General features: G+C 38.9%; 1 protein-coding gene across 2 annotated transcripts in view; it reads right to left on the reverse strand.

The window, feature by feature from the left end:
- The window catches only part of JMY (junction mediating and regulatory protein, p53 cofactor), a 74,374-nt gene that overhangs the window by 10,193 nt on the left and 51,726 nt on the right, over positions 1 to 12,455 (reverse strand). Inside the window, exons 8-9 of one of the 2 annotated variants that reach the window (XM_027100752.1) lie at positions 1,934 to 2,029; positions 161 to 752 (exon numbers count right to left, since the gene is read on the reverse strand). In XM_027100752.1, the coding sequence (XP_026956553.1) occupies positions 161 to 752; positions 1,934 to 2,029 (688 nt within the window). Of the gene's footprint in view, positions 1 to 160; positions 753 to 1,924; positions 2,030 to 12,455 lie in introns of both variants that reach the window. The other variant, XM_027100751.1, reaches the window with a different exon arrangement.

Consider the following 12,455-nt stretch of genomic DNA (forward strand, 5'->3'; position numbering starts at 1 on the left):
GGTAAGAATTCTGCCATGCTGAGACCCTGAAAACCTGTTTGCTATCAAATAATGTCCAAAAATAAAATGTTTAAAGCTTTGTAATATCCTAGGAAATAAACAGTCCTTTAACTACATGCCTCAGTCAACAGATGAACTCAAAAATCTTTTTTTAACTCACCTCTCTTCCTCTGCAAACCTTCAGCAGTCTTTTTGAGCTTCTTCCTGGCACTGACGAGCTGGCTGCTGTCGAAGAGGTGTGCTGAGGGGGCACTAGCTGACTCTGGGATCCTCTTCTCGTTCCCCTCCACTCTAGGCAGACCTTCCTCCAGTGTCTCTGGGGCGCCGTCCTTACCGACAGGCAGAGGCGGTGGTGGTGGGGGAGGAGGAGGTGGCGGGGGAGGTGCCGGAGGAAGAGGTGGGGGGAGTGGATCTGCTGTGGCAGAACCTGGTTTAGGGTCAATCTTACTCAGAAGTGGAGGAGATGCGGCGGGAGGCGGTTCAGAGGTAACACCACCGGGAGGTAACGAAGTAGCTTCAAGTTGTGCTGATGAATTGTCTTCAAGCTGTGTGAGGCTTTGGGCTTCTGTTGTCTGTGATGACCCGAGCTTGCCCCTTCCTTCCTCCACTCCCTCACTTTTCTCTTCTACCTGTAGCGCTCCTGGCAGAGGGTCACACTGGTCTTCACAGGACACGGGACTGGCTGCACTTCTTCTTCTTGCGTGAGCCAGTCGCAATCTGGTTGATTTAAGTATGACCTGGCCTGGGTATCTCTAAGAAATCAGAAGTTATTATAACTGGTTAGATTACAATTTATGAACAAATGGCTGTTTATTTTCTCCCTCCAATGCAAGATTTTATTTTAGAGCTTTTATGATTTTTCAGGGAAAATATACTGAAAACCAAAATACCAAAATGTAATACCTTATAAATAATTATCACCAAATTCTTTATTATTTGCTTATCATCAAATCCTTCTCCCCTCTTATCCACTTAAGAGGTCAACTGTTCAGAATTACCACATGATTAAAGAAAGATCCTTAGTGAATAAAAAGTACTAATTTAAATGGGAAAATAGTAGCAGTGTAAATAAAAAACAAATGATGTCAAATATATATATGCTATTGGTAGGCAGAAAGCTAAAAAACTATTCTTAGATTCGTAGATTCCTACATGTATTTTCAAATGCTTACAGATAAAAAATTAAAACATTAATGTTCTTCAAAGGGTAACATGGCATTTTTTTAAAGCTCTGAAAACAATATATGCATTTTATGATAGAATAGAAGGAGAATGAATAAAAATTTTTGGAGTACTGATACACAGAACTCTCATTCTTTTACTATGGTAAAACCTAGCATTAATGCATTTGGCAGACGACATTTTCTTAACACAAAGCTTATCCTTGTGTTAAGGACCCCATTCCCACCCACCCCCACTCTTTCACTTGATCAAAAGCTCCCTTCACCTGTAAGGAGACCCCTCAGAATAAAGAGTAGAAGTAAGGCTCTTGAGTGCTGCTGAGAACCAGAACTACCTAGTTTAAGCACATTCCAAGGAAATGCTTAGCTGCTGTGATATCAGTGTCCAGAGTCATGGATAAGCCTGGCAAGAGAACTGCTGAAGCATTTCTCACATGTGTTGATCCACCCTCTAATTCTGCCACTGGTCATATTATTACACCACAGTGTTGATGTACACAGAATTAATAACAAGTTGATGCTTAAAATGGATAGTCAGTTGTGAACTAATGAATCCAGGCTTCCCAGAGGCCCTGACCATTCCTCTTCTATCACTGAAGTGGTAAGCCAAGGACTGCCATAACTAAAATTGTTTTCTAGATAATAAAGGGAAAATCAAGTTTTTCTCATAAAAGAAATCTTACAATAGGAGTATATATGTACCTCTGTTTAAAAAGCAATGAAAAATAATAAATTGACCATAGTTTTACTACCTGTTTAAAGGTTCGAAGTCTATCCAGTGTTCTCTGTCTTTCTTGGCTAACCCAGGCACTTTTTCTTTCTTCTTCATCATGTAATTTTTCTCTTTTCTGGTGTAAAAAAAAAAAAAAAAAAAAGTAATTCCATTACGATGTGTCCCATTATATTTTATCATTAACAGAAAAAGAGAGAGTTCTCCCAATATGTAAGCTGGATTACTCCAAAGAATGATGTATTAAGCAATGTTCTGTGGCATGAAACACTATCAGTTTTAATTGAAATTATATTGTTGTTTCACTTTCTGCATGACCTACCAATTAAAAGACGTTTACTCTGTAAATATTTTCTCTGAACTGAAAAATGTTTCATCTTTGGGGTTCTGGCTTGATCAATTTTATTATGCAATACTTGTAACTGCTATATTCTGCTAACTCAAATAGTTGACCTTAAAAACAAAAAATAACCACTTGGTCGGTAATTTAGGTATTATATATGGGTTAAGCCTGATGTTCTGTAGATAATGTCTACTATTACTGAACCTGTTCCTCTTGCCACAAATCTAAGTGTGTGTTTTAATACCTCATTCAATTTTTTTCCTTCCCATTCCCCAATCCCAAACCTCTTTGATTTTGTATTCCCAAACTGGATTAACAGTATCACCACCCACCCAATGTTGGCCAAGTTAAATACGAATTGCTCTTTCTAAAGGAAAGAAAGCGGAATTCTTGGCAGGAGGATAAAGAGTGGGAGTAGTGCTTCTGACAACCTCACTGCTGAGGGTCAGGTGACAGGTAGTTACCAATTAGGGAATGCACTGAAGAGTGCCACGATGGCCAACCACGTCCCCAGAGAGATGTAACTATCACACACAATACAGATTGGTTCCACTTTCTCTTGGTGAGGTGGGTTGAATCCTTTGTATATAAATCAGCCCATGGAACTTATGGTCAGGGTGCAGGGGGGTGCCAAGGGTGAGTAAACATGAACATTCTTCCATCTCTTCTTATGGCAGGTCAAGAAGACCTTTTCCCTTTAGAGAGCTCTCACTTGGGGAGTCTTAAGAGAGTCGCAAAGGCCACTTATTAGTAGATAAAAAGTCATGCATCTCTCAGTAACAATCCCAGATTGCTATATATAATCCTAAAGGTTTCCAGATGGGAAATTAAAGAAGATATGACCTGAGCTCTTCATTAAAAGAAATAAAGGTCCCATGTGGATTCTGTCCTTTATAGAGGAAAGCCCAGAATGGCTCAAGGACACAGTGAGGCACGAATTTATCCCAACTCCTCACCCCTACTGCATACTCAGTTCCATTCACACAGCTGAGCCAACAAAAGGAAGGAACTGAAAAAATCTCATATTTACAACTGGTAACCACCTGGAATTGGGAGTGAGCTTGTACTTTCCCACGCTGGGATACATGCCATGGGATACTCAGGGACAAAGGGTCTTCTAAGGCCTATCGAGTGGCACTGGCTCAGAGACGACGAGATTTTTCTATACTTAGAGTGTATTATCGAATGAATATAGTGCTTAGTACTTGAGGAAGAAATTAGTTGTCTAAGAGATATTCAGCATTTTCAAACTGTGAATCTGCATCTCTAAACATAATATACAAATAGCTGAATGTGCAGTTCAGAAATAAAACTGATCAATCATTTTGCTGGTCTGTCAGCTGGTATAACGAGAGTCAGATCATACTATTATCTAAAAGATCCCAAATGGAAAGAGAAAGTTTCAGACATGTTCAGGCATGAACTGATGGGTTTGTATGGACTTTTCATAGAGCACAGTATTGTATTTAAGAGCCTAGTGAGTAACAGGCCCCCTCTGGCTAGCTAGGGGAAAGTTATTTAATGAAGATAATTTACCCTTTTGTGACGGGCGGGGGCAGGGGGTGGTGGAGGGTGGGTAGGGAATACTTACTAGATGATGCTAGATGGTGACACAAGGGGCTTTGAGTTTCTGTTAACATTGTTTAACAAGCTGGTGCTAGCTGTATGCATATGTTCATCTAGTGAAAATTAAAACTTATGAGCTGTACACTTGTGTGTGTGATAAAGGTGGTTTAAACCAGATTTGATCTAAGCCAACTTTCATTTTCCTCTAGCTTTGCATGTTAAGAATTGATGATTAATGGATTCATTCTCCTACAGTGAGGTATTCCACCCAAAGTCGGTAGTAGGCAAAATTATAAGGCAAATGACATTCATCTTTCAGATTCCCCCAAATATCAATTTCCTCTTTTTACTCAACTTTGCCACGTAAAACTCTGAGAAAGGATTTGATACTCATTCATTCTAAAAGGCTAATTAGTTCCTCCATCCATAAAAATATTGGCATTTTATCAGAATCCAAAATCTTCACACAATAAGGAACGCATTCTAAGTGTGGAGTTTAATCACAAGCTGACAGCGCAGGTGCCGATGGTGAGAGTAGGAGGCATTCTTATTCATTTAACTCTTAAGCTGGCCCACAGTCTGACTTTCCTTACAGAGCAGTTCCTGGCCCATGAAAACGGTACTGAACAATAAAAATACAATAAATTTGCTGTTGGTTTCAGATGAATCTTACAGTTTACGGGTAGTTTGGCTACTCTTACGTGTTTAAATTCAAGAGTTTTAGCTAATATGTGCCGAAATGAGCTTGAAGGATAACACCAAAACCCCTACAGCAGCTAACGTCATTCTTAATCACAACAAATTAGAAGCCTTCTTAAGACCAGGAAAAGACAAAGAAGTCTCCTCTTATCACTCTTTTTCTTTTTTTTTTTTTGGCGGTACGCGGGCCTCTCACTGCCGTGGCCTCTCCAGTTGCAGAATAACAGGCTCCAGACGTGCAGGCTCAGCGGCCATGGCTCACGGGCCCAGTTGCTCCGCAGCATGTGGGATCTTCCTGGACCGGGGCACGAACCCGTATCCCCTGCATCGGCAGGCGGACTCTCAACCACTGCGCCACCAGGGAAGCCCTCACCACTCTTTTTCAACACCCTACCGGAAATCCTAGCTGACACAATAAGAAGAGCAAATAAAAGGTATACAGACTGCTACAAAATAACTAAACTGCCTTTATTTGCATAAGACCTGATTGTCTATGTAGAAAATCTCAAAGAACCACCAAAAAAGCTACTAGAACTAATACACAATTATAACAAGACTGCAAGGTACAGGGATGACATATAAAAGCCAACTGCTTTCTAATGTAACAGCAATGAAACACTGGAATTATGAACCTTTTATATTACCCCTACAAAACTATTTACATTACCACACCCCAAAAAGCAGATAGATAAATTTAGGTATAAATCTAATAAAATGTGAACAAGATCAATGAAGCAAGCTATAACTCTTAGAAAAGAAACCAAAGAAGAACTAAATAAAGACATATTCCTTGTTCATGTATAGGAAGACTCAATACTATTAACATATCAATTATCGAGAGGGCAGACAGCAGAAGCAAGAAGAACTATAATCCTGCAGCCTGTGGAACGAAAACCACATTCACAGAAGATACACAAAATGAAAAGGCAGAGGGCTATGTACCAGATGAAGGAACAAGATAAAACCCTGGAAAATCAACTAAATGAAGTGGAGATAGGCAACCTCCCAGAAAAAGAATTCAGAATAATGATAGTGAAGATGATCCAGGACCTCGGAAAAAGAATGGAGGCAAAGATCGAGAAGATGCAACAAATATTTAATGAAGACCTAGAAGAATCAAAGAACAAACAGAGAATACAAAAACTGAAATGAAAAATACACTAGAAGGAATCAATAGCAGAGTAACTGAGGGAGAAGAATGGATAAGTGACTTGGGAGACAGAATGGTAGAATTCACTGCCACAGAACAGAATAAAGAAAAAAGAATGAAAAGAAATGAAGACAGCCTAAGAGACCTCTGGGACAACGTTAAATGCACCAACATTCTCATTATAGGGGTCCCAGAAGGAGGAGAGAGAGAGAAAGAACCCGACGAAATATTTGAAGAGATCATAGTCGAAAACTTCCCTAACATGGGAAAGGAAACAGCCACCCAAGTCCAGGAAGCACAACGAGTCCCAGGCAGGATAAATCCAAGGAAAAACACGCCGAGACACATAGTAATCAAATTGACAAAAATTAAAGACAAAGAAAAATTATTAAAAGATACAAGGGAAAAACGACAAATAACATACAAGGGAATCCCATAAGCTTAACAGCTGATTTCTCAGCAGAAACCCTACAGGCCAGAGGGAGTGGCATGATATATTTAAAGTAATGAAAGGGAAGAACCTACAACCCAAGATTACTCTACCCAGAAAAGATCTCATTCAGATGTGATGGAGAAATCAAAAGCTTTACAGACAAACAAAAGCTAAGAGAATCTAGCACCACCAAACCAGCTCTGCAAAAAATGCTAAAGGAACTTCTCTAAGTGGGAAAAACAAGAAAAGGACCTATAAAACGAACCCAAAACAATTAAGAAAATGGTAATATGAACATACGTATCGATAATTACCTTAAATGTGAATGGATTAAATGCTCCAACCAAAAGACATAGGCTGGCTGAATGGATACAAAGACAAGACCCATATATATGCTGTCTACAAGAGACCCACTTCAGACCTAGGGACACATACAGACTGAAAGTGAGGGGATGGAAAAAGATATACCATGCAAATGGAAATCAAAAGAAAGCTGGAGCAGCAATACTCATATCAGATAAAATAGACTTTAAAATAAAGACTATTACAAGAGACAAGGAAGGACACTACATAATGATCAAGGGATCAATCCAAAAAGAAGATATAACAATTATAAATATATATGCACCCAACATAGGAACACCTCAATACATAAGGAAAATGCTAACAGCTATAAAAGAGGAAATCAACAGTAACACAACAACAGTGGGGGACTTTAACACCTCACTTACACCAATGGACAGAGCATCCAGACAGAAACTTAATAAGGAAACACAAGCTTTAAATGACACAACAGACCAGATAGATTTAATTGATATTTATAGGACATTCCATCTGATAACAGATTACACTTTCTTCTCAAGTGTATACAGAACACTCTCCAGGACAGATCACATCTTGGGTCACAAATCAAGCCTTGGTAAATATAAGAAAACTGAAATCATATCAAGCATCGTTTCCGACCACAATGCTATGAGATTAGAAATAAATTACAGGGAAAAAACCGTAAAAAACACAAACACATGGAGGCTAAACAATACGTTACTAAATAACCAAGAGATCACTGAAGAAATCAACAGGAAATCAAAAAATACCTAGGGACAAATGACAATGAAAACGCAATGATCCAAAACCTATGGGATGCAGTAAAAGCAGTTCTAAGAGGGAAGTTTATAGCAATACAATCCTAACTTAAGAAACAAGAAAAATGTCAAACAATCTAACCTTACACCTAGAGAAGGAAGAACAAACCAACCCAAAGTTAGTAGAAGGAAAGAAATCATAAAGATCAGATCAGAAATAAATGAAACAGAAACAAAGAAAACAATAGCAAAGATCAATAAAACTAAAAGCTGGTTCTTTGAGAAGATAAACAAAATTGATAAGCCTTTAGCCAGACTCATCAAGAAAAAGAGAGGACTCAAATCAATAAAATTAGAAATGAAAAAGGAGAAGTTACAACAGACACCACAGAAATACAAAGCATCCTAGGAGACTACTACAAGGAACTCTATGCCAACAAAACAGACAACCTGGAAGAAATGGACAAATTCTTAGAAAGGTATAACCTTCCAAGACTGAACAAGGAAGAAATAGAAAATATGAACAGACCAATCACAACCAATGAAATTGAAACTGTGATTAAAAATCTTCCAACAAACAAAAGTCCAGGACCAGACGGCTTCACAGGTGAATTCTATCAAATATTTAGAGAAGAGCTAACACCCATCCTTCTCAAACTCTTCCAAAAAATTGCAGAGGAAGGAACACTCCCAAACTCATTCTACAAGGCCACCACCACCCTGATACCAAAACCAGACGAAGATACTACAAAAAAAGAAAATTACAGACCAATATCACTGATGAATATAGATGCAAAAGTCCTCAACAAAATACTAGCAAACAGAATCCAACAACAAATTAAAAGGATCATACACCATGATCAAGTGGGATTTATCCCCAGGATGCAAGGATTCTCCAATATACACAAGTCAATCAATGTGATACACCATATTAACAAATGGAAGAATAAAAAGTATATGATCATCTCAACAGATGCAGAAAAAGCTTCTCACAAAACTCAACACCATTTTATGATAAAAATTCTCCAGAAAGTGGGCATAGAGGGAACCTACCTCAACATAAGAAAGGCCATATATGACAAACCCGCAACAAACATCATTCTCAACGGTGAAAAACTGAAAGCATTTCCTCTAACATCAGGAATGAGACAAGGATGTCCACTCTCACCACTATTATTCAACATAGTTTTGGAAGTCCTAGCCACAGCAATCAGAGAAGAAAAAGAAATAAAAGGAATACAAACTGGAAAAGAAGAAGTAAAACTGTCACTGTTTGCAGATGACATGATACTATACATAAAGAATCCTAAAGATGCCACCAGAAGACTACTAGAGCTAATCAATGAATATGGTATAAAGTTGCAGGATACAAAATTAATGCACAGAAATCTCTGGCATTCCTATATGCTAACAACAAAAGATCAGAAAGAGAAATTAAGGAAACAATCCCATTCACCACTGCAACAAAAAGAATAAAATACCTAGGAATAAACCTACCTAAGAAGTAAAAGACCTGTACTCAGGAAACTATAAGACACTGATGAAAGAAATCAAAGATGACACAAACAGATGGAGAGATATATCATGTTCGTGGATTGGAAGAGTCAATATTGTGAAAATGACTATACTACCCAAAGCAATCTACAGATTCAGTGCAATCCCTATCAAATTACCAATGGCACTTTTTACAGAAATAGAACAAAAAAATCTTAAAATGTATGGAGACACAAAAGACCCCAAATAGCCAAAGCAATCTTGAGGGGAGAAAACGGAGCTGGAGGAATCAGACTCCCTGACTTCAGACTATACTACAAAGCTACAGTAATCAAGACAATATGGTACTGGCACAAAAACAGATATATATATCAATGGAACAGGACAGAAAGCCCAGTGATAAACCCACGCACCTATGGTCAACTAATCTATGACAAAGGAGGTAAGGATATACATTGGAGAAAAGACAGCCTCTTTAGTGGTCCTGGGAAAACTGGACAGCTACATGTAGAAGAATGAAATTAGAACACTCTCTGACACCATACACAAAAATAAACTCAAAATGGATTAAAGACCTAAATGTAAGACCAGACACTATAAAACTACTAGAGGAAAACATAGGAAGAACACCCTTTGACAAAAATCACAGCAAGATCTTTTTTGACCCACCTCCTAGAGTAATGGAAATAAAAACAAAAATAAACAAATGGGACCTAATGAAACTTCAAAGCTTTTGCACAGCAAAGGAAACTACAAACAAGATGAAAAGACAACCCTCAGAATGGGAGAAAATATTTGCAAACAAATCAACGGACAAAGGATTAATCTTCAAAATATACAAGTAGTTCATGCAGCTCAATATTAAAAAAACAAACCCAATCAAAAAATGGGCAGGGCTTCCCTGGTGGCGCAGTGGTTGAGAGTCCACCTGCCGATGCAGGAGACATGGGTTCATGCCCCGGTCCACGAGGATCCCACATGCCGCGGAGCGGCTGGGCCCGTGAGCCATGGCCGCTGAGCCTGCGTGTCCAGAGCCTGTGCTCTGCAACAGGAGAGGCCACAACAGTGAGAGGCCCGCGTACCGCAAAAAAAAAAAAAGGGGGGGGGAGCAGAAGACCTAAACAGACATCTCTCCAAAGAAGACATACAGATGGCCAAGATGCACATGAAAAGCTGCTCAACATCACTAATTATTAAAGAAATGCAAATCAAAACTACAATGAGGTATCACCTCACACCAGTTAGAATGGGCATCATCAGAAAATCTACAAACAACAAATGCTGGAGAGGGTGTGGAGAAAAGGAAACCCTCTTGCACTGCTCGTGGGAATGTAAATGGATACAGCCACTATGGAGAACAGTATGGAGGTTCCTTAAGAAACTAAAAATAGAATTACCATATGACCCAGCATATACTGGGCATATACCCAGAGAAAACCATAATTCAAAAAAGCACATGCACCCCAATATTCATTGCAGCACTATTTACAACAGCCAGGTCATGGAAGCAACCTAAATGCCCATCGACAGATGAATGGATAAAGAAGTTGTGGTACATATATACAATGGAATATTACTCAGCCATTAAAAAGAAACGCAATTGAGTTATTTGTGGTGAGGTGGATGGACCTAGAGTCTGTCATACAGAGTGAAGTAAGTCAGAAAGAGAAAAACAAATACTATATGCTAACACATATAGAAGGAATCTAAGGGAAAAAAATGCATGAAGAACCTAGGGGTAAGACACCAATAAAGACACAGACCTACTAGAACATGGAGTTGAGGACATGGGGAGGGGGAAGGGTAAGCTGGGACGAAGTGAGAGAGTGGCATGGACATATATACACTACCAAACGTAAAATAGATAGCTAGTGGGAAGCAGCCGCATAGCACAGGGAGGTCAGCTAGGTGGTTTGTGACCACCTAGAGGGGTGGGATAGAGAGGGTGGGAGGGAGGGAGATGCAAGAGGGAAGAGATATGGGAACATATGTATATGTATAACTGATTCACTTTGTTATAAAGCAGAAACTAACACACCATTGTAAAGCAATTATACTCCAATAAAGATGTTAAAAAAAAAAGAAGTTGTGGTATATATATATATACAAGGAACTATTAGCCATAAAAAAGAACGAAATTGGGTCATTTGTAGAGATGCCGATGTACCTAGAGACTGTCATACAGAGTGGTAAGTCAGAAAGAGAAAAACAAATATCGTATATTAACGCATATATGTGGAATCTAGAAAAATGGTACAGATGAACCAGTTTGCAAGGCAAAAACAGAGACATAGGTGTAAAGAACAAACGTATGGACACCAAGCGAGGAAAGCGGCACGTGGGGGGGATGAATTGGGAGATTGGGATTGACACATATACACTAATATGTATAAAACAGATGACTTGTAAGAACCTGCTGTATAAAAAAAATAATATTAAAACAAAAAAAAAACCACTGCTCTTTGAGATAATGTCAAAGAATGAAAAGGCAAGCCACAGATTAGGAGCAAGTATTTGCAACAGATATATCTGAAAGGGGCTATTATCCACAATAAGAAAATAAATAACCTTATTAAAAATGAACAAAATATCTAACACTTACTAAAGGAGAGGTACAGCCGGTAGATAAGCCTTGTGAGAACATGCCCAACATCCTACACCATCAGGGAACTGCAAACTAAAACAACTATGAGGTACCACTACACACTTATTAGAATGGCTAAATTCCAAAACACTGACAACATTAAATGGAGGATGTGGAGCACACGGAACTCTAAATTCATTGCTAGTGAGAACATAAAATGGTGCAGCCACTTTGGAAGACAGTTTGGCAGTTTCCTACAAGGTAAGCATACTCTTCCCATAAGATCCAGCAATCACGCTCTTTGCTATTTTACCCAAAAGAGCTGAAAACTTAACGTGCACACAAAAACCTTCCCATATTATCAGCTTTATTCTTAAGTGTCAAAACTTGGAAGCAAGATGTCTTCACCAGGTGAATGGACAAATAAACTGTGGTATATCCAGACAATGGAATATTGTTCAGTGCTAAGAAATAATCTACCATGCCATGCAAATACAAAGAGGAACCTTAAGTGCAAATTACAAGTTACATAAACCAATATGAAACAGCTACATATAGGGTTCCAATTAAATGTTAGGGGGAAAGGCAAAACAAAAGATCAGTGGTTGCCATGAGTTTGTGGAGAGAGGGGTATGAAAAGGTGGAGCACAGGGAATCTTTAGGGCAGTGAAAATATTCTGTATGATACTATAATGGTGGATTCATGTCATTATATATTTAGCAAAAACAATAGAATGTACAGAACAAAGGATGAACTGTGGACTTTGGGTGGTAATGATGTGCCAATGTTGGTTCAGACTGTAACAAATATACCACTCTTGTGTGGTACTGCACTGGTAGAGGAAGCTGTGCTATAAGGAAGGATATACACAACTGGGCCTCTGAACCTGTGGGTTCCACATCCTTGGGTTCAAACAACCTCGGATTGAAAATACTCAGGGGGCAAAAAAACCACAGAAGGTTCCAAAAAGCAAAACTCGAAGAATTTGCCTACTGGCAACTACTTACATAGCATTTACATTATATAAGGTATTACGTGTAATCTAGAGATGAAGAATACAGGAGGATGTGCACAAGTTACATGCAAGTACTAGGCTATTTTATATAAGGGACTGGAGCATCCACAGATTTTGGTGGGGAGGTTGGAGGAGTTGGAAGGTCAGGTGTCCTGGAACCAATTTCCCCATGGACAC

Source organism: Aethalodelphis obliquidens, unplaced genomic scaffold (genome assembly GCF_003676395.1).
Source record: "Aethalodelphis obliquidens isolate GAN/ISIS:26980383/991018 unplaced genomic scaffold, ASM367639v1 scaffold4, whole genome shotgun sequence".
Classification (NCBI taxonomy): domain Eukaryota; kingdom Metazoa; phylum Chordata; class Mammalia; order Artiodactyla; family Delphinidae; genus Aethalodelphis; species Aethalodelphis obliquidens.